The sequence below is a fragment of the Pristiophorus japonicus genome, chromosome 1, assembly GCF_044704955.1.
Source record: "Pristiophorus japonicus isolate sPriJap1 chromosome 1, sPriJap1.hap1, whole genome shotgun sequence".
In the NCBI taxonomy this organism is placed as follows: Eukaryota; Metazoa; Chordata; class Chondrichthyes; family Pristiophoridae; genus Pristiophorus; species Pristiophorus japonicus.
Window position 1 is genome coordinate 386,205,268 of NC_091977.1, and position 22,658 is coordinate 386,227,925.

The 22,658-nt window shown below is 45.8% G+C and overlaps 1 protein-coding gene across 4 annotated transcripts in view; it reads left to right on the top strand.

Moving 5' to 3' along the window:
• Positions 1 to 22,658, top strand: part of stau2 (staufen double-stranded RNA binding protein 2) — a 675,620-nt gene that overhangs the window by 67,552 nt on the left and 585,410 nt on the right. For all 4 annotated transcript variants that reach the window (XM_070891170.1, XM_070891163.1, XM_070891177.1 and 1 more), the window contains exons 3-4: positions 15,993 to 16,123; positions 17,791 to 17,950. In XM_070891170.1, the coding sequence (XP_070747271.1) occupies positions 15,993 to 16,123; positions 17,791 to 17,950 (291 nt within the window). The remainder of the gene's footprint in view (positions 1 to 15,992; positions 16,124 to 17,790; positions 17,951 to 22,658) is intronic.

Consider the following 22,658-nt stretch of genomic DNA (forward strand, 5'->3'; position numbering starts at 1 on the left):
GTGCTCTACAAATACAAGTGTTTTCCTTCCTGGTGCATCCCCTGTGGCAGAAGTGGAGTAAGAGATTAGCAGCCAACTATATGAAGAAAACTCTTTGGAATGTGGTTGCTGTTGATCTGTGCGTGCTTTGGAACCAGATGAGCCTGCTTTAGGCTGCACCTTCTCCTCTAATGGGGTAGCATTCTGACCTGCATGTTTTGAGTCACTCTTAGAATTACTTTCCAGGGTAGAGGGTGGAATGGATTTGCCAATAATAATGCAGGTTGGAGAACATACATCTGCTGCAGTGACCTCCATCCCACTCCTATTTATGGACTTTATGCCACTGTGCATGCTCAGCAGTGTGATGACTGGTGTTACAGCAGACGTTTCCACTACTGAATCCTGAAGCCATATTCCTTCTCATTTGTCTCCGCTTATCCATGAATCTGTCCATTGAGAAATACACACTGCAATGCTTAAATTGCAGTCTTGTAGGTATTCATGTTTGAAAGCTGGAATGGCATTGTGACAACATAGCTTAATGGCTATGCTGCACATGGCCTGGGAGCTGTCACTTGCTTCAAGGCATTCTGCATGCCCTCACTACATTGCATCAGAACCCCACATTTGCATCTCATAGATTCTTCCACACTTGCTGCCATGTGTCAGAAACGGCTCTGTCATGTGTCAGGAACTGCTCTGCCCTTTCTTCAAAGAATGCAGCAAGCAATGATCTGAGTATTTTTTGTTTGAAAGCAGACAGGACCCTGCATATCTGGATCCCCAAAACACACAGTTGTGTGGATATCCCTTTGCCCTCACACTGCCCCACCCCCACTCCATAACATATTTCTTCCTCTATCACCTATTCCCCTTACTCCTGGTCACCCGTGTTTTGTGCTTCACTGGTTATGCTACCCTAAAGTTCATCACCTAAATCGCCCAGAGTGAATGGATCTTGGAAGATCAGGAGGGAGTGCTGAGATGGGTTGTGAGTGCTTGCAGATCTGGTAGTTGGAGGACCTGGCTTTGATTGATCATCTGCACCAGAAAAGACACAAAAAATAATAATGGAAGACTAACTGCTGGGAACCTGAGGTATTTTCAGGATATGCTATTAAGCGAAAGCAGTTCTTCCCTTCATGGATTATAACATTTTGAATATTGCGTCTGAGTACTCTAAAGAGTGCAGGTATACATTGACCATCCGCTGGGAGCATTTCTGCTGCTTCGCAATCTCTGGCTTTCTCCTCCAAATACTGGCCTTGAATTTAGAGTGCCCACCCATAGGCCCCAAGTTTCGCCATGATTTGCTCCTGATTTTTAGGAGCAACTGGTGTCGAACGAAGTATCTTAGAAATCGGAATTCTCGCCATTTAGTTTGCTCCAGTTCTAGTCAGTTAGAACAGTTTCACTTCAGAACAGAATTTTTTTTTCAAAAGGGGGCGTGTCCAGCCACTTACGCCTGTTTTCAAAGTTTCGTCAGTGAAAACTTACTCCAAACTAACTTAGAATGGAGTGAGTGAAGATTTTTGTACGCTCGAAAAAACCTTGTCTACCCTTTAGAAAATCAAGCGTAGGTTACAAATCAGGCGTAGGGAATGGGGGAGGTTTAAAGGGAAGTTTACAAACATTAAACACTTCAGTTTTACAAATAAAGAGCCATCATCAATAATAAATGATAAAAACATCAATAAATCAACCAATAAATCAATCAAAAAAAATTAATAAGAAATAATTTTTTAAAAAATCAATAAATAAAACATTTTCTACTTACCGACTGCAACACCGGGAGCCCTCCAACAGCGTGCTGGGATGCCCCCCCCCCCCCCCCCAGTGTGTCTCTGTCAGTGCCTCTCTCTCTGTCTGTCTGTCTGTGTGTGTCTCTCATTCTCTGTCTGTCAGTGTCTGTGTTTCTGACAGCGAGAGGAGGGATGGGGGAGCAGAGGGAGGGATGGGGGAGAAGGGAGAGGGATGGGGAGAAGGGGGAGGGGGGAGGAGAAGGGGGAGAGGGGGAGAGGGAGAGGAGGGGGAGGGGGGAAAGGAGAAGTGGGGTAAAGGAGAAGGGGGAGGGAGGCTGAACGGGCCGGGCCCGAGACTTCGGACAGGGCCCGTCCCCAGCACCAGATTTACAGGTAGGTGGCGTTGGGTCGGGTCGGGGGGAGCACGGGTCGGGGAGGTGGTGGGAGGGAGGTCGGTTAGGCTCAGGTCGGGGGGAGGGAGGGAGAGGGAGAGGGAGGTCAGGTCCAGTCCGGGGGCGGCGGGGGGGGAAGCAGGTGTCTGTGTCGGGTCCGGTCCGGAGGCGGGGGGAAGCGGGAGTCGGGTCGGTGTCGGGGTCCGGTTCTGTCCGGGGGGGGGGGGCGGGCGGGCGGGAAGCGGGAGTCGAGTCGGGTCGGGAGGAAGCAGGAGCTGGGCGTGGGAGGAGCCTTATTCACGCAGCCCCAGTGAGGCCATTCGGCCAGGGCGAGAGGCTGCAATGCTTCGGCCCCTCCCACACAGTTTTGGGCGCCTGGAGCTACTGCACTTGCGCGCCCACTGTAACGCGCACGTGCAGAGGTCCCGGCACTGTTTTCAGCGCAGGGACCTGGCTCCGCCCACTACAGCTCGTGCTGCGCTGCGCCGAGCTGCAAATGACCTGCAGGGAGCTGGAGAATCTGGAAGTTTTTTTTTAGGCGCACTTTGTGGCGCGAAAAACGGGCGTCCAGGTCGGGACTGCGCCGTTCTAGGCGCGGCTCGAAACTTGGGCCCCTAAAATGGGGTGACATGTATAGTGGCAGTTTCCCTTCCATTTGTAGATCTCTGTCACTTAGTACGAGTTGACTTCTCATGTGGAGACATGTGCAACAATGACTTTACTCTTGAAACTTCTAAACCAACTTTCATTAATTTGGACAATTCAACTTAAATACCCCTGAAACATTTGCTGGGGATACTTTGATTTAAATAACCATCAACTACATTCAAAAGGGAGCTATTAGTGTATACATAATAGAAATAAGGGAGCAGTGGGGTCTGATTTGTATCAGCAAATTTGAGAGAATTGATAAGTACCTGAACAAAAATTTGATTGAGGTGTATGGGTGGTATCATGCGATATTATGTTCCCTAGACACTGGAGGGGAAGAATTTGTGTGCGCCAGGAAAATTGCAGGTGTCGCCGGCAACTTGAGTTAACGGACGCTGAAAATGGCTACAGTGCTACAGTTGGAAAATGAGTGCTGGGGTTTGGCGATGTGGAGCGCAGAGCTAATTTACCGTGCAATGTCCTACTGGTGGCGTTAATGGAGGCCTCCGACCCGAAGTTCTCATCCACAGGGGCTATGAATAAAAGGTGAAATCCATTCAAAACTAACACAAGTTAAAAGGCAGTGAAAAAAATGCAGCTTTCAGCCCTTACTGCATTTCAATTAAAAACTTACCATTAAAAAGAAGTCCCAAATAGGATTCTTCAGCACTTAGTGCTGAATTCCCTTCCGAACCTCAAAAAATGGGAAAAGTGCTTTAGTACTAACACAAATGGCTCAGCAAGCCAGGGAAGGGGGGCACCCAGGGTCTCGCACACAGATTCCAGCCTTGTGCAGGGGTCGACACTGGAAGAGAGGTCCTCTACCCTCAGGAGCCACGAGGTCCTCCAGAAAGAATAATGTGGGACCACATCACCGAGTCGATCACTGCCAGCAGTGTCACCCTCATCACCTGGCTCCTGTGCCCAAAGAAGCTTCATGACTTCAGACCACTGGTCAAGGTCAGTGAATGCATCTTCAAAAGCCATCACCTACCAACTGAATAACTAGCCTCACACACTTCTCAATGCAAAACTCTCCCTCCCTCCCAATCACTCACCTACCAACAATCTGTATCAATCATGAGGCACATCTCCCAGTCTTAGCCTCACCTCATCAACTTGGAGGAGATGGTGCAGGCCTTTCTTGGCAGGGGCATGACTGAGCCCTTGGCCAGTGGCAGGGTAGAAATGATACAAGGTGCTGTTTTCCTCATATGTTATCCTACTTCTGGTATGCACCTCCTGCTTTCCTAGCGTCCCCTCACCACAACTCCACCCTTGTGCCTTCCTCATTTCACACAGCCAAGAAATGCAGCCTGCCCAGCCAGTGGTTGACCAAGAAGAAGGAGAGGAGAGTGAAGAAGAAGACAATTGATTTAACACTTACAGCCACCAGCTCCTCAAGGTTGACCAGCAAGGGCATTTGCAGTGTCCCCCACTGAAAGTCAGCAGCCTTCCGTATTTGCAGTGTCCCCCACTAAAAGTCAGCAGCCTTCCACAAGCCATGCTGCAGCCACTGTGGTAGCATTGCGTGACATCAGTAGGATAGGCAAAGGCACACACAAGACAGTCACTAATGGAATGCATAAGGGCAATGATTTGATTTCTTGATGTCATATTGGATGGATAGAGATTGGAAAGTTTGCTTTTTGGTGGCTTTATTTCAGCATCGTGGCCAGGCGATGCTGTGATGGTCAGTAACAGAGGGAAGGTAAGGTGTGGGACTAATGTTGAAAGGGAATTGGGGTTATGGTCACTGGAACCACAGGCTGGATGATTCCATCCTGGATATCCCAGCCACAAAGGGGCTGTTTAGGATGCATCCTTCCATCTGCTTCTTCCCCTTCTGTGTCTTCCCCTTCTGTGTCTTCCTCTTCCCTCTGCGAACGGATGGTGTAAATCTGAAATAACCGCATAAGATGCTGGAAATACTCAGCAGGTCAGGCAGCATCTTGACTCGAGATGTGAACTCTGTTTCTCTCTCCACGGATGTTGCCTGACCTGTTGAGTATTTGCAGCATTTCTATTTCCTCAGAGTCCTTCCTAAACCATCGGAGGCCTTGCAAGCATCCAGCAGCACTCACGACACACTTTAAAAAAAAATGTTTAACATCTATTGCAGCAAGCCACTACTTCAATAAAATCGAAAAAAAACAGTCGAAAAGCTTAAATGCAAACTTACCTGAAAGATGTGTGTGTCCTTTTAACAGGTGCTGACAGTGCCTCTGTCAGTCTCTTTGCATGCTGGGTTTCCCTGGTGTGGCTATGACCCAGCGCTGAACTCAGTGCTAGAGTCGAAGTTCGGCATGGTGACGTTAAGTTGGCATTACATGTCGACTAATGTCACCAATCGTCAATTTTTTTTTTGCAGGGCAATACCTGTTACTGGTAATGCTACCGTGACAATGAAAATGGAGGATGTCACGAGTCCCGAGCTGCTGCTCATTCGCCATTTTTTGACGTTAACGGGTAACGTAAAGCCCCATGACTTTAACCGTGGGACTGGACAGATGGACTGTAATAGTCATTCCCCGTCCAGTCCAATCCTATGTAATCAATCACACAGTGGTGTTTATATTTGGATTATGTGGCTTGGTTCCTCACTCTTTGCAATCTTGGAGATAAACCAACAAACCTGACAATACAAGATAGTTTTCTAGATCAGTGTTAAGGAACCAACTACAGAACAGGCGATTTTAGTTCGAGTACTCAGCACTGAGAAAGGGTTAATTAATAATCTTGTAGCAAAGGGGCCTTTAGGGAAGAGTGACCATAATATGATAGAATTTTATATTGAGTTTGAAAGTGATTTAGCTAAGTTTGAAACTAGGGTCTTAAATCTAAACAAAGCAAACTACATAGGTATGAGGGGCGAGTTGGCTAAGGTAGATTGGGAAACTACATTAAAAGGTACAATGGTAGGCAAGCAATGGCTAGTATTTAAAGAATTAATACATAATTTACAACAAATATACATTTCTTTAAGGCACAAAAATCCCACAGTAAGGAAAAGTCGGCCAACCATGGCTAACGAGGTTAAAGATAGTTTCAGATCAAAGGAAGAGGCTTGTATTGTTGCCAAAAAGAGCATTGGGAAGATTTTAGAACTCAGCAAAGGAGGACCCAGAAATTGATATTATAGAGAAAAAAGAATGAGAGTAAATTAGCAAGAGACATAAAAAACAGATTGTAAACGTTTCTATAGGTATATAAATAGGAAGAGATTAGTGAAAGTAAATATGGGCCCATTAGAGGCAGAGAGTGGGAGAAATTATAATGAGCAATAAGGAAATGGCAGAGACATTAAACAAATACTTTGTATCTGTCTTCACGGTAGAAGACACAAAAAACATTCCGGAAATAATGGGGAACCAAGGGTCTAGAGAGAATGAGGAAGTTAAAGGAATTAGTATAAATAAAGACATAGTACTGGAGAAATTAATGGAACTAAGTGGTGACAAATCCCCTTGACCTGGCTACCTGCATCCTAGGGTTTTAAAAGAGGTAGCTACAGAGATAGTGGATGCATTGGTATTAATCTTTCAGAATTCCCTAGATTCTAGAACAATCCCCAAGGATTGGAAGGTAGCAGACATAATCCTGCTATTTAAGAAAGGAGGAAGAGAGAAAAATGGGGAACTATAGGGCAGTTAGCTTAATGTCAGTATAGGCAAAATGTTAGAATTTATTATTAGAGACATAGGGCCCAAGTTTCCACACGCGCTTAGAACGGCGCAGTCCCGACCTGGACGCCCGTTTTTCGCGCCACAAAGTGCGCTTAAAAAAATCCTTGGTATTCTCCACCGACTTGCAGGTCCTCTGGCCCTCGGCGCAGCCAGCACTAGCTGTGGTGGGGCGGAGCCAGGTCCCTGCGCTGAAAACAGTGCCGGGACCTCTGCACATGCGCGCTACAGTGGGCACGCAAGTGCAGTAGCTCCAGGCGCCGAACTGTGTGGGAGGGGCCAGAAGCACGCAGCCCCTAGCCCTGGCTGAATGGTCTCACTGGGGCTGCGTGAATAAGGCTCCTCCCACGGCCAGCTCCTGCTCCCCCCCCCTCCCCCGACCAGACCCGACACTCGCTCCCCGCCCCCCCCCCTGCCTCCGGACCAGACCCAACACCCGCTCCCCCCCCCCCCCCGCCTCCGGACCAGACCCGACACCCGCTCCCCGCCCCCCCTGCCTCCGGACCAGACCCGACACCCGCACTCCCCCACCCCCCCCCCCCCCCCGACCCGACCCGCGCTCCTGTTCCCGCTCCCCGACCCGCGCTCCTGTTCCCGCTCCCCGACTGGACCCGACCAGACCCGCGCTCCTGTTCCCGCTCCCCAACTCGACCCGACCCGCGCTCCTGTTCCCGCTCCCCGCCTCCCCGACTGAACCCGACCCGACCCGCGCTCCTGTTCCCGCTCCCCGACTCGACCCGACCCGCGCTCCTGTTCCCGCTCCCCGTCCCCCCGACTGGACCCAACCCGACCTGCGCTCCCGCCCGCCGCCCCGCCCCCCCCCCCCACTGGGCCCGATCCGACTCCCGCTCCCGGACTGGATCCGACCTGATCTCCCCCCCTCTCTCCCCCTCTCTCTCTCTCCCCCTCTCTCTCTCTCCCCCCCCACCTCCCTCCCTCCCCTCTCTCTCCCCCCCCTCTCCCTCCTCTCTCTCTCTCTCTCCCTGGCCCGTTTAGCCTTCGGTCCCGAAAGGCCTGCCTGAAGCACTTTCACATAGGTAGGAAGATGGTTTATTTAATCTTTTCTTTGCTTATAAATGTTTATTCAGGTTGGATTTATTTGTATAATATTTGTATAAGTATAAATAGGGATTTATTATAGAATTTAATGACTTCCCTTTCCCCCCCCCCCCACCCCGTTCTGGACGCCTAATTTGTAACCTGCGCCTGATTTTTTAATGTGTAGATCAGGTTTTTTCAGTTCTATAAAAATCTTCACTTGCTCCATTCTACTTTAGTTTGGAGTACGTTTTCACTGTGGAAACTTTCAAATCAGGCGTCAGTGGCCGGACACGCCCCCTTTTGAAGAAAAAATTCTGTTCCAAAGTAGAACTGTTCTACCTGACTAGAACTGCAGAAAAAAAAATGTGGAGAATTGCGATTTCTAAGATAGTCCGTTCTCTACCAGTTGCTCCTAAAAATCAGGCGCAAATCATGTGGAAACTTGGGCCCATAGTAACAGGGTACTTAGAAAATCATAAACATGGTTTTATGAAAGGGAAATTGTGTTTGACAAATCTGTTGGGAGTTTTGTGAAGATGTAACTAGTAGGATGGATAAGGGGGAACCAGTGGATGTAATGTATTTGGATTTTCAAAAAGCATTCAATAAGGTGCCACACAAGAGGTTATTACGCAAAATTAGGACTCATGGGATTGGGGGTAATATATTAGAATGGATTGAAGATTGGTTGATGGACAGAAAACTAGAGAGTAGGAATAAACAGAACTTTTTCGGGTTGGCAGACTGTAACTAGACACAGCAAGTAATTAGGAAAGCAAATGGCAGGTTAACTTTTGTTAAAACAGGATTAGAGTGTAAGAGTAAATAAAGGGGGCTGAAATTTAGGGTCCAGATAAGGCCCGTTTCTGCCGTTTTGTGGCGGCCATGCGGCGGAATCGAGTGGCCGCCGATGGTCACCCCGACCCAAATTCAGATCGGGGATTTTTCGGTCTGTCCCCACTTCTGCCCCGTTGCTGATGACCGCTGCAAATGTGTCATCAAAATGCACACCGCCACTCTCCCTCACCTGCAGAAGACTCCGACTCATATTTAGGGGAAAAAATCGTTGCCCCGCCGCGTGGTGCCCCCAACAGCTTTCTCTGTTAATGCACCTTATCCTGAGTGTGTGCAGCTCAGCACAGCCACGGTGGCCATTCAAGGTGAAGGCCCACTGCCGCGGCCGCCATATTGTTATCTATACCGGCCGACTTCCTGATCGGCTGGCAAAATATTGCCCCCGGGTTCTGGCATCCCCTCTTGGGTGCCAGGCCACTGGCCCAACCGAAACCCTCCCTGGTGGCTCAGTGGCCGAAGATAAAAAAAATGCCCGATTCGCTCCCCTTTAACGGAGGGGAGAGAGCGTGGTGACGCACACGCGATGTGATGTCTCAGCGGCGGAGTTTCGTTTCCGCCCCTCAGCCTGACTTACCGCCGCATCTCCGCCCCCACTATGACCGACTTCCGGTCCAACGTTAAAAAAATGACTAAATGCCGATAACCGATCGAGAGGTCGCCTCAATGCTCCCGGTGGAAAAATAAGGTAAAAAATCATAGGTGCGCCAGCTTTCTGGCATGCCTGAATTTCGGCCCCAAGAAGTCTTATTACAATTATATAGGGCATTGGTGAGGCCACACCTGGAGTATTACCTACAGTTCTGGTCTCCTTACCTAAGGAAAGACATACTTGCCTTAGAGGGAGTGCAACAAAGGTTCACGAGACTGGTTCTTGGGATGAGGAGATTGCTCTATGAGGAGAGATTGAGTAGATTAGGCCTATATTCCCGAGAGTTTAGAAGAATGAGAGGTGATCTAATTGAAACATATAAAAATGTTTCCCTGGCTGGGGAATCTAGAAATAGGGGTCATAGTCTCAGAATAAGGGGTTGGCAATTTAGGACTGAAATGAGGAGAAATTTCTTCACTCAAAGGGTTGTGAATCGTTGGAATTCTCTACCCCAGAGAGCTGTGGATGCTCAGTCGTTGAGTATATTCAAGACAGAGGTTGATAAATTTTTGGAAATTAAGGGATATGAGGATAGTGCGGGAAGGTGGAGTCGAGGTAGAAGATCAGCCATGATCTTGTTAAATGGCAGAGCAGGCTCGAAGGGCCAAATGGTCTACTCCAGCTCCTATTTTTTATGTTCTTGCGTTCTAATATTGATAGAAAATACTGGAACTGCTCAGCAGGTCAGACAGTGTCTGGAGAGAGAAATCGAGTTTACATTTCAGGTTGGTGACTTTTTGTCAGAACTGGAACATGTTGCAGATGTAACAGGTTTTAAGCAAGTACAGAGGCAGGAAAAGGCAGATGAAAGGAAAGAACAAAAGGGAAGGGCTGTGATAGGGTGGAAGGCAGGAGTGATTAAATGACAAAAGGGATGGTGCAAAGCAAAAGGGGGTGGTAATGGGACAAGTAAAGAAACAAAAATGAGCCTCGAGGAGCTTGTAGCCAATACCAACACACCTCCAGATCTGACACCATAAATTATGTTGGAATAGCTATGGATGACACTGAGCAATCCAGGAGTTATCTCGGCACGCAACATGTCCAATCACTTGGGAGTGGTAATCAACAAAACAAGTTAAATGCTGGACTGTATAGTCTATATTGTAGCGTATAGGTGAGAGGAGATTATGCTCAAACTGTATACTGCTCTTGTCAGACCACATATTGAGTACTGTGTCCATTTCTAGTTACCAAGATTCAAGCCCTGGAAACAGTTCAGCGAAGGGGCACAAAGTTAATCTCTAGAGTCTGAGGACTGAACAATAAGGAAAGACTGGAGAAACTTGAGCTTTTTAGCCTTGAAAGGAGATGACTGAAAGGTGAATATGCAGAGGTATATAAAATAGTAGACAGAAAATGAAGATCCTCATTGTTACTTCAAGTACACCGTTTACAGTATGATAGGACATCAATTCAAACCCAGTAAATTTAGGACTGATGTCTGGAATTTCTTCACACAACACATTGAAAGGGCTACGGGGTAGGGTAGTGAAGGTGAGAACCCTAGACTCATTTAATAGTTGGATGCCATAATAGTTCAGTCTAGAGAGGGAGCCAACCTGTATCGTCTTTATGGAGGAAGATCAGAAGTGGCGAAATTAGTTGATGATTGCAGTTCCATTTGCAACTCCTCAGATAATGAAGCAGTCCATGTCTGCATGCAACAAGACCTGGACAGCATTCAGGCTTGGGCTGATAAGTGGCAAGTACCATTCGTGCCACATGAGTGTCAGGGAATGACATCTCCAACAAGCGAGAGTCTAACCATCTCCCCATGACATTCAACGGCATTACCATCGCTGAATCCCCCACCATCAACGTCCTGGGGGTCACCATTGACTAGAAACTTAATTGGACCAGCCACATAAACATTGGCACATGAGTGGGTCAGAGACTAGGTATTTTGCGGCGAGTGTCTCACCTCCTGACTCCCCAAAGCCTTTCCACCATCTACAAGGCACAAGTCAGGAGTGTGATGGAATACTCTCCACTTGCCTGGATGAGTGCAGCTCCAACAATACGCAAGAAGCTCCACACCATCCAGGACAAAGCAGCCTGCTTGATTGAAACCCCATCCACCAATAAGGAAAGACTGGAGAAACATGGCCTTTTAACCTTGAAAGGTGAATATGCAGAGGTATATAAAATAGTAAATAGAAATTGAAGATCCTGATCGTTATTTCAACTACTCCATGACACTCCCTCCACCACCGGCGCACTGTAGCTGCAGTGTGTACCATGTACAAGATGCACTGCAGCAACTCGCCAAGGCTTCTTCAGCAGTGCCTCTCAAACCTGCGACTTCTACCAGATAGAAAGTCAAGGGCAGAAGCTGCATGGGAACACCATCAACTGCAAGTTCCCCTCCAAGTTACACACCATCCTGACTTGGAAGTATATTGCCATTCCTTCATCATCACTGGGTCAAAATCCTGGAACTCACTCCCTAGCAGCACTGTGCGAGTACTATCACCACACAGACTGCAGGGTTCAAGAAGGTGGCTCACCACCACCTTCTCCAGGGCAATTAAGGATGGGCAATAAATGCTGGCCTTTCCAGTGATGCCCACATCCCAGAACAAATATTAAGAAAAGGATGCATGAACTAAGATGGGACAATGGCCTTCCTTATTTGCATCTATCTTGTAAAGATTCTTGAAAAATCAGTAGGTTATTTTAAGGGTTCCAAAAAGTTCTGTAATTGGTTTCAGTGCACCTCGTTTAGAAAGGGGAACAAATCAGCCAAGGTTCCTGTTATGTCTCAAATAAAGCAATGTGACCGAGTACTGTAGACTTGAGTAAGTGTGACCTTAGTCTCTTTATTCTGACTCCAGAGTGCTGGCACAGCATGGGAGGCCTGCTTATATGCAGTGCTCTCAAGGGATGCTGGGATCCCTTGGGACTCCAACAGATGCGCCCTCTGGTGCCGGTAGAATGCTGGTTACAAGGTGCTGCATACATAACCGTTCCCACTCCTGATTATTACTAAGTGACACCAACTGGAAATTGTGTTTGTTTTCACTTGATATCCAATCAATTTTCAATGTGAAACTCTGCAGACATTTGCTATCTAGGCTCACGTGAAGAGCAACCACTTTGATACATTTTAGTATGGCTTCTGGTGATTGTGGAATTGTATCCCGCAAGAGGTAATGCCTTCAGGCAAGCAGAGTAGAAAAGTAAAGGAGGGGTTGTTTTATCGCTCAAGTGCTGAATGTCACTTGTTTAATTGTAGCTACTGCAGAGCTGATGTTTCCATATTAAAACGTGCTGTTTTAAAAAGAATTTAGGTGGTCTTCTGACTTTGTAAATTTTTAATATTAGAAAGCATACTATTCTGTCAGCTGTCTCACATTATAAATTTCATCAAATGTCAGAAGCTGGTGAACACGTTTAAGTATGCATGTACAGAGCTCTGATTAAAGTGCGACCTGTACCACTAGAAATACCTCTGACTCTGACAACTGGGGCATTAGTTAAAATGCAGGGGAATCATCTTAGTTTATGCGTATGTAAGGATTGGGAGGAGTGATGAATTTACATGCAAGATTGTGTTGGGGAAATTGATGGGATTGAAGGCCGATAAATCCCCAGGGCCTGATGGACTGCATCCCAGAGTACTTAAGGAGGTGGCCTTGGAAATAGTGGATGCGTTGACAGTCATTTTCCAACATTCCATTGACTCTGGATCAGTTCCTATGGAGTGGAGGGTAGCCAATGTAACCCCACTTTTTAAAAAAGGAGGGAGAGAGAAAACAGGGAATTATAGACCGGTCAGCCTGACATCGGTAGTGGGTAAAATGATGGAATCAATTATTAAGGATGTCATAGCAGTGTATTTGGAAAGAGGTGACATGATAGGTCCAAGTCAGCATGGATTTGTGAAAGGGAAATCATGCTTGACAAATCTTCTGGAATTTTTTGAGGATGTTTCCAGTTGAGTCGATAAGGGAGAACCAGTTGATGTGGTATATTTGGACTTTCAGAAGGCGTTCGACAAGGTCCCACACAAGAGATTGATGTGCAAAGTTAGAGCACATGGGATTGGGGGTAGTGTACTGACATGGATTGAGAACTGGTTGTCAGACAGGAAGCAAAGAGTAGGAGTAAATGGGTACTTTTCAGAATGGCAGGCAGTGACTAGTGGGGTACCGCAAGGTTCTGTGCTGGGGCCCCAGCTGTTTACACTGTACATTAATGATTTAGACGAGGGGATTAAATGTAGTATCTCCAAATTTGCGGATGACACTAAGTTGGGTGGCAGTGTAAGCTGCGAGAAGGATGCTGTGAGGCTGCAGAGCGACTTGGATAGGTTAGGTGAGTGGGCAAATGCATGGCAGATGAAGTATAATGTGGATAAATGTGAGGTTATCCACTTTGGTGGTAAAAACAGAGAGACAGACTATTATCTGAATGGTGACAGATTAGGAAAAGGGGAGGTGCAAAGAGACCTGGGTGTCATGGTACATCAGTCATTGAAGGTTGGCATGCAGGTGCAGCAGGCGGTTAAGAAAGCAAATGGCATGTTGGCCTTCATAGCAAGGGGATTTGAGTACAGGGGCAGGGAGGTGTTGCTACAGTTGTACAGGGCATTGGTGAGGCCACACCTGGAGTATTGTGTACAGTTTTGGTCTCCTAACCTGAGGAAGGACATTCTTGCTATTGAGGGAGTGCAGCGAAGGTTCACCAGACTGATTCCCGGGATGGCGGGACTGACCTATCAAGAAAGACTGGATCAACTGGGCTTGTATTCACTGGAGTTCAGAAGAATGAGAGGGGACCTCATAAAAACATTTAAAATTCTGACGGGGTTAGACAGGTTAGATGCAGGAAGAATGTTCCCAATGTTGGGGAAGTCCAGAACCAGAGGTCACAGTCTAAGGATAAGGGGTAAGCCATTTAGGACCGAGATGCGGAGGAACTTCTTCACCCAGAGAGTGGTGAACCTGTGGAATTCTCTACCACAGAAAGTTGTTGAGGCCAATTCACTAAATATATTCAAAAAGGAGTTAGATGAGGTCCTTACTACTAGGGGGATCAAGGGGTATGGCGAGAAAGCAGGAATGGGGTACTGAAGTTGAATGTTCAGCCATGAACTCATTGAATGGCGGTGCAGGCTAGAAGGGCCGAATGGCCTATTCCTGCACCTATTTTCTATGTTTCTATGTTTCTAAGATGACGCAGTGCCATCTCATTTAAAACCTGTGTGTGAAACCATCCATTTTGGAACAACAAAGTCTTGCTAAGGTTACAATTTATTTTCATAACCTGGATTTTGATTTATTGTTTAGCGCTGAGAATCTGATAGTGTTTTTTATTGTTACTCTTTTAAAGTCATTCTGACATTCAAATCAATTAACTGACATATAGGCCCCAAGTTTCCACACGATAAAAAACGGGTGCCCCTCCAAGCTGGGCGCCCGTTTTTCGCGCTGAAAACGGCGCCGGAAAAAAAACGCGCGATTCTGGAGCGCCCTGCAGCTCCATGTCTGCTTGGCGTGGCGCCCAGGGGGGCGGAGCCTACACTCGCGCCGATTTTGTAAGTGGGAGGGGGCGGGTACCATTTAAATTAGTTTTTTTCCTGCCGGCAACCCTGCGCGTGCGCGTTGGAGCGTTCGCGCACGCGCAGTGTGAAGGAAACATTGGCACTCGGCCATTTTTGTAGTTCTTTGTAGCTGTTTAATTTTTGAACATTTTTTAATAAAAGCACATTGCCATCAGCACATCAGCACTGAGGCTTCTTGCAGCAGTGAGAAGGCTGCAGGAAGCCTCAGAAAGTTGAGGCAGTCGTTTCCCGACAGCCTCCTCCCGCTGCCGTCGGGGAATGGCTGCTGAACTTGTGAGGCTTCCTGCAGCCTTCTCACTGTCTCCTTCCCCCCCCCCCCCCCCGCCCGCCGTCTGGAACGGCTCCCCCCCCCCCCCCTGCGTTCGGTCGGTCGGGCCCGCACTCCCTCCCCCTGCCCGCCCGCCGTCGGGAACGGCTTCCTCCTCCCCCCCTGCCGTCAGGAACGAACGGCTTCCCCCCCCCCCCCCCCCCCCCGCGGGAACAAATGGCTGCCTCAACTTGTGAGGCTTCCTGCAGCATTCTCCCTGGCTGAAGCACTTTCACACAGGTAGGAAGATGGTTTATTTAATCTTTTCTTTGCTTATAAATGTTTATTCAGGTTGGATTTATTTGTATAATATTTGTATAAGTATAAATAAGGATTTATTGTAGAATTTAATGAATTCCCTTCCCCCCCACCTCGTTCTGGACGCCTAATTTGTAACCTGCGCCTGATTTTTTAATGTGTAGACAAGGTTTTTTCAGTTCTACAAAAATCTTCACTTGCTCCATTCTAAGTTAGTTTGGAGTACGTTTTCACTGTGGAAACTTTGAAATCAGGCGTCAGTGGCCGGACACCCCCCTTTTGAAGAAAAAATTCTGTTCCAAAGTGAAACTGTTCTACCTGACTAGAACTGCAGAAAAAAAAATGTGGAGAATTGCGATTTCTAAGATAGTCCGTTCTCAACCAGTTGCTCCTAAAAATCAGGCGAAAATCATGTGGAAACTTGGGCCCATAAAGTTATTTTTTTATATTTGTTCTTGGGATGTGGGTGACACTGCCAAATACATATTTATTGCCGATCCCTGAGGGCATTAAGAGTCAACCACATCGTGTAGCAGTGGAGTTCAGACCTGCTGGGGTGGCAGGTTCCCTACCCTGAAGTTCATCAGTGAACTAGTTAGGTTTTTACAACAATCCAGCTTTCATTGTCATTTTCTGGATCAGAACTGGACACTTTATTCTAGATGGGGTCAAACCAAGGACTTGTACATAAGAACAGAAGAACTAGGAGCAGGGGTAGGCCATTTGGCCCCTTGAGCCTGCTCCGCCAATAAGTTAAAGCAATGTGAAGTCTCGGTCATTTTTTTATTTGCGAAGTGAATATTTATTTTTTCCAAAGCTGGGCATTGTTACGTGTTATGTTATCTTAAATGTGTTGGTTGCAGTTTCTTTCCAGAATAACATGGCAAACCCCAAAGAGAAAACCCCAATGTGTCTGGTGAATGAGTTAGCCCGTTTCAACAGAATCCAGCCCCAGTACAAACTTCTGAATGAAAGAGGGCCTGCCCATGCCAAGGTAATAGTTGAATAGCATTTTTAAATAACGTTTCTATTTGAATTTTGTAGCATCACTTCTCTTTGCGTATTGATTTAGAAAGTATTATCATTCCATGCAGGGTTTTCCCTGTTATCGTGATCTTGGGGCCATTGTCAAATAATTGAATATTGAAGATGAAATAATCTTGACTTCTAGATGGTCTTGTAAAATGAATGAGGACATTAATGCAAGGCACGTTTTTATCTGTGTAATCTGATGTTTCAAATTAAATGCACCATTATCTGTGAATAGATGCTTGACTTTGTGTTGGATGTATAGCTCTTTGGATGGTTATAGTGTTTTCCAAGTAGTTTATTTTCAGTTGTTTTTCCCTCCCTTTAAGTTGCGCATCAATTAGTAGAAAACATTAAATGAAATCTCCCCTCCTCACCTAAAAAACTTTGGAACAATAGGTATCCGATCTGGAACATTGAACATTCTGCAAAGCGTTGTTTCACTAGATTTGCAGAAATAACCAGTTTGCAAAGACTATTGTACTTGGAATAAGCTTGTCCCATTGGATTTTTATATTTAGGTTAAGTGTATATTGATCTGGCGTCGACTGTATTAATCTTTTAATCAAAGTACTTCAGAAAATAATAAAGTGGATTTACTTACATTTGGAAAGCCAGTTCAACAGTTAAGCTTTTATTAAATCTCTGGTGCCATTAGACGGATTTATATGGTGGTTTTCAATCTTGATAGCCCACAAATACTACCAAATTATTATAGAGATCACCACAAAAACTAACACTGTGGGTCTATCGGATTGGGGAAATCTCAACACAACTAGTCAAAATATCATAAGGAAAAGGGACACTTACTGGATAATAGTTCCCTTTTAGGTATTGGCAAAAGCCAACAAAGTATGAATGTCTAAACACTTCGAAAATGGTGGTGCCCATCCAGCACGCAAACAAATATTGTTAAATTGTCCCAATGTATGTGCGTGGCACATTATTTTTAATAGGTCTGATGCTTCTCGATTCAGTTATTTAAACTGAATTTTGTTTCGGACCTGAATTTGACTTGCTTGGAGCTTGCTGCTAGTAACAGGTTATGTGAGCTTTGGGTATTGTGAGCATGCACAGTTCATTATTGATAATCAGAACTGTCCTGCTAGGAGGAGGCAAATGTAGCTTAAACAGTACACTTTGGGGGAAAAAAAACCTGGAGTGATCCGAGTTGCATGATATGTAACTAAAGCCTTGGTTTCATAAGTTGGGAAGAAACTGATTTTCGGTAGCTCAACATATCATTTAGCTAGCCTTTTCTTTGAAACATCTGTTTCATCACATTGCTGTATTTAACAAAGGGAGAATACTTTGCATACACAGGTTATTTCAACACAACGCAAAATTTGAAATGATTTAAAATCAATTATCTATACAGGAAATGATAAAGGACAAGAATTATGTTCTTGTGACTATTAATTGGAAACTAACCTCTGTGTAGTTTAATTCTGTGAAATAGATAAAAAATCTTTTTATTGAAAAGGTAGATGAAAAAATGTAGAATTTGGAGACAATTTGAATGTGCCTTGGTGAGAATGCTGTGTTGAGCTCTGAGAGACCATTTAAAATGTTTACAGAAAATAGTAACCCCCAATCATTGATGTAATTAATTTTGATTTTATTTTCATGCAGATCTTCACTGTACAGTTGACCCTTGGAGATCAAACCTGGGAAGCAGAAGGAAGCAGTATTAAAAAGGCTCAGCACGCTGCTGCAGCCAAAGCATTGAGTGAGACTGCTCTCCCAAAACCATCCCCACGGCCACCAAAAACAATTATGAATAATAATCCAGGTACTGATACATTTCATGCTGATTGTTTGAGTTTCATATTAGCATTACGTATGCGGTTTTTACATAGATTACATAGAATGTACAGCACAGAAACAGGCCATTCGGCCTAACTGGTCCCTGCCGCTGTTGATGCTCCACACGAGCCTCCTCCCACCCCACTTCATTTAACCCTATCAGCATACTCTTCTATTCCTTTCTCCCTCATGTGTTTATCTAGCTTTCCCTTAAATGCATCAATCCTCAACAGCTCCTTGTGGTTAAAAAAAAAATATAGGTCAGATGAGGATTTCAGTAAAACAAAATGGTGGGTGTTTGAAATTTGCATGCTGTGTCCACTTGAACTGTGAAAATCATTCAGCAGTATAGATTCTCTCCTTCCAAACTTGTGTTGTGCCTAGAGAAGCAATTTAGAGCTGAATAACAGGGAGCTGCAGAACAGATCAGCAGCATCGGCAAAAGCCGCAAGTCTACCATTTTCATTCGTGTTTTTAAATCTTACAATTCATACAATTCATTTAAACATGGGAAATCTTTGCACGTCAGAGACTGTGCAAGTAGGACTGTCACTGGCGGTGGCTGTAATTTGAATGAGATTAGCACAAGCAATGCAGTGACAAGTGCATTTTTTTCATACACTATATTATGGTTCCCATAGCGATGAACCTATTGACAATATGATTTACCATTTTTAAAATAAAACAACTATATGGGACTGGGTATTGTTAACAGAACTGGATGTGAATGTGATAAAACATTTTTGCATAAGGAATTTTCACTGCAGTACTGAATGCCCAATTTGACGTAGAGTTAATATAACTCAAACCTACATCTTGACAAAAATAAGTCAATAAGATTGCATCAATTAGATAGTTGTTGAACAAAGCACCAGACAGGAAGGCTCAGACTTGAAAAGAACCAGCAGCATCTATCATACACATATGCACAAAGAAATTGTTGAGAAATAATGACAATGTTTTCCATATACACAACAGGCCTGTCAGCATCTGAGAAAATGGGTGAGGATTCTCCATTTCTCCCTCTGCCGAAAGGTTAATCTGTCAGATGCTGATGATTTTATTGTGTTTCCAGGGTATACTGCTTTTATTTTAAATCTCCACTATTTGCAGTTATTCTTTTAATCTGAATAATTGCTGGGATCTCCTTCAGTGTCAGAAAGCATTTTAGTGAAATGTTTATAAGTCACCCAAAGGTGTTTATAGTAATTCCAGTTGGGGAGGGGGTGGCAATCAGTGTTCCTCTATATTGTCTTTGTTGTGCGTGGCCTATTTATTTCAATGCACAGTCTCTTTAAATTTCTGTACATGCACAGTATTTCAAATGGAATACCTTGCAAATTACTGCATGGCTACGTATATATGTAGCTTATAGAGAACATTGATGGCAATTGATCTGGTTTCCTTGGGTGGAGTCCCAGATCTTTTACCATTTCCTCAAACAGGGCCCGGTTGGCTCGGGCGGGGGGTGTCAGACATGTCCTTAAATCAGAGTCTTGTTACCCCGGGGTGGGGGTATCAAGCCCTCTACCCATACAGGGTCTTGTTGCTGCCAGTTACCCTGGAGTGTTGGGGTAATCAGACCCTCATTCCCCTACAGGGACCGGTAAATTTAGGATTAGGGTTACCAACCCTCCAGGATTGCTCTGGAGTCTCCAGGAACTGTGCTGATCTTCCCGGATTTGAGCTCCCCAATGGCCCTGTGGGTAAAGGTACAACTTGTTGTAACAGTAAACCACTCAGAATTTTTTAATTTTTTTATTTCAAAATATACTTTATTCATATAAAAAATTTGTACAGTACATTCAAAAGCAGTTCAGTACGTTTAGCTGCAGTCAGCAATCCCATACACTACATTTGGGTGCTGATGGCAGTTCCGTTCGATACATTTCCTTGCTTTTCAGTTCAAGTACATTCAACAAAATTACATTACATGTGCCACTATACAGTACACGAAATGGGTGACGGTACATTTACATTTTTTTCTTTTCAATGTGCATTACGAAACAGACCTTACATTGTACATGGCACTACATAAGTGTTGACAGATCATGGTGCTCCATGTACACGAAAAAGAAGTTGCAAGTACAGCCCGAGGGGAGTTTTTTTACTGATTCCTGCCCCCGGGTTTACCGTGGCAGAAGGGCTTTAAACTGTGGCTCTTCCCCACCATGCCTTTGTGGCGACTGCACCAATTTTAAGTGCGTCCCTCAACACGTAATCCTGGATCTTGGATTGCGCCAGTCTGCAACACGCAGACGTGGACATCTCCTTGCTCTGGAAGACCAGCAAGTTTCGGCAAGACCAAAGAGCGTCTTTGACCGAGTTAATGGCCCTCCAGCAGCAGGTGATGTCTATCTCGGTGTGTGTCCCTGGGAACAGCCCGTAGAGCACAGAGTCCTGTGTTACGGAGCTGCTTGGGATGAACCTCGACAGCAACCACTGCATCTCTTTCCAAACCTGCCTTGCGAAGGCGCAATCCTGAAGGAGATGGGTGACAGTCTCATCCGCCCCGCAGCGACTCGGGGGCACTGTGCCGTGTTGCTGAGACGTCGGCTGTGCATGAAGGCTCTGACGGGTAAGGCCCTCCTCACCGCCAACCAAGCTACATCTTGGTGCATGTGTGAAAGCTCTGGCGATGAGACGTTCTGCCAAACGAATTTGACAGTCCGCTCAGGGAACCACCCGACAGGGTCCACCCTCTCCTTCTTTCGTAGGGCGTCCAGGACGTTATGTGCTGACCACTGTTTTATGGCCTTGTGGTCAAAGGGGTTTTTTGTGAAAAACTTTTCCACGAAGGACAGGTGAACTGGCATGGTCCAACTAATGGGGCCGTTTCGTGGCAGCATGGCCAGGCCCATCCTTCGCAACGCCGGGGACAGGTAGAACCTCAGCACGTAGTGACACTTGGTGTTTGCGTACCGGGAGTCTGTGCACAGCTTGATGCAGCCGCACACAAAGGTGGCCATCAGGATGAGGGCCACGTTTGGAACATCCTTTCCACCACTGTCCAGAGATTTGTGCATTGTGTCTCTGCGGACACATTCCATTTTGGACCTCCAGACAAAGTGGAAGACGGCCCGGGTGACTGCCACGGCACAGGAGCGAGGGATGGGCCAGACCTGTGCGACGTGCAGCAACCCCGAGAGCACCTCACTCCTGATGACCAGGTTCTTTCCTGCCATGGAGAGAAAGCGCAGCTTCCACCATCCCAGTTTTTTTTTCACTTTAGCGATATGCTCTTCCTAGTTTTTGGCGCAAGCCCCGTCCGCTCCGAACCATATTCCCAACACCTTCAGGTAATCTGGCTTCACGGTGAAGGGAATAAAGGATCGGTCGGCCCAGTTGCCGAAGAACATGGCCTCGCTTTTGCTGCGATTGACCTTCACTCCCGAGGCCAGTTCAAACTGGTCGCAGATTGTGAGCAATCTGCGGACCGACTGCGGATCCGAGCAAAAGATAGCCACGTCGTCCATGTACAGGGAGGTCTTGACCTGAGCGCCTCCGCTGCCTGGGATCGTCACCCCTCTAATGCCCGCATCCTTCCTGATGGACTCGGCAAAGGGCTCGATACAACACACAAACAAGAGAGACGAGAGAGGACAGCCTTGCCTGACTCCAGATCTGATCGGAAAGCTTTCAGTTTCCCACCCGTTGATTAGAACTACGCTACTGATGTCTCTGTAGAGCAGTTGGATCCAATTGCGGATACCCGCCCCAAACCCCATTTTGGAGAGCACCACACAGATCAGAATGTCCAGGTTTGATTTCTGGTTTGTGCTGAGTTAGCTGATCTCAGCCAGGTCAGCAGTTGAGATGGTACACTTGGCCTCAGCAGCCTTGGGCTAGGGAGTGGGGGGAAAAAATCAAATGGGGTTCCTGCTTTTTCATTTAATTCAGTGATTCCTGATTGCGTGTTTTTGGACATTAGTTGAGGGCAAGGTCAGACTCGGCATCAAAAAACCTGTGAATGTGCAACCCTATGACCACTCAGATGAGGTACCAGAGGGCCACTGACAAATGTGTAACTTACCCCACCCAGCAAGGCATAAACCTCCCATAGAGGAGGAAGTAAACGGGATAAAACTGGAATTTAAAACACAAATATGCAAATTTAAATCCAAGAAAAGGGATGAACATATTTAGCAAATTTCAGTTTCCTATTTAGGGCTAAAGTTATTTGATTTAACTCCTTTTTTAATCGTCCCTATTTTTATAAATCAGATGAAGGCCTTACTGCTCAGTAAGTTTTTTTATTGTTATGTGGTAAACTCCAAAATCCTGTCTTGTATCCTGTAAGATTTCTGCAGGTGGGAGGAGCAGACAACAAGGATATCCTGTCAGTAATGGAGCATTATTGCTCTTTCATGAGTGTAAAAGTCACATCATATAACTCAAGTGCTGCAAATATTGGAGCATGAGTGTGTTACTGATGATTATTCTATAGCCACTTTTCAGGATGAATTTCAATTCAGTTCTGTTTTGTTCTGATGCAAGTTCGAGAATTAGAAGGCTATATATGTGCTATTTTTACTGTATTTCTCAATCTACTGTAGATAAAATGTTATATAAAGAGATAACCAGTAAACTACTGAGATTTATGGGAGCTGAATGCTGTGAGCATGGTGATAGCCTGGATGACTTTGGAGTCTATTCTGCAACTTTGCCAGTTAAATAGGGAACAAATGTTTATG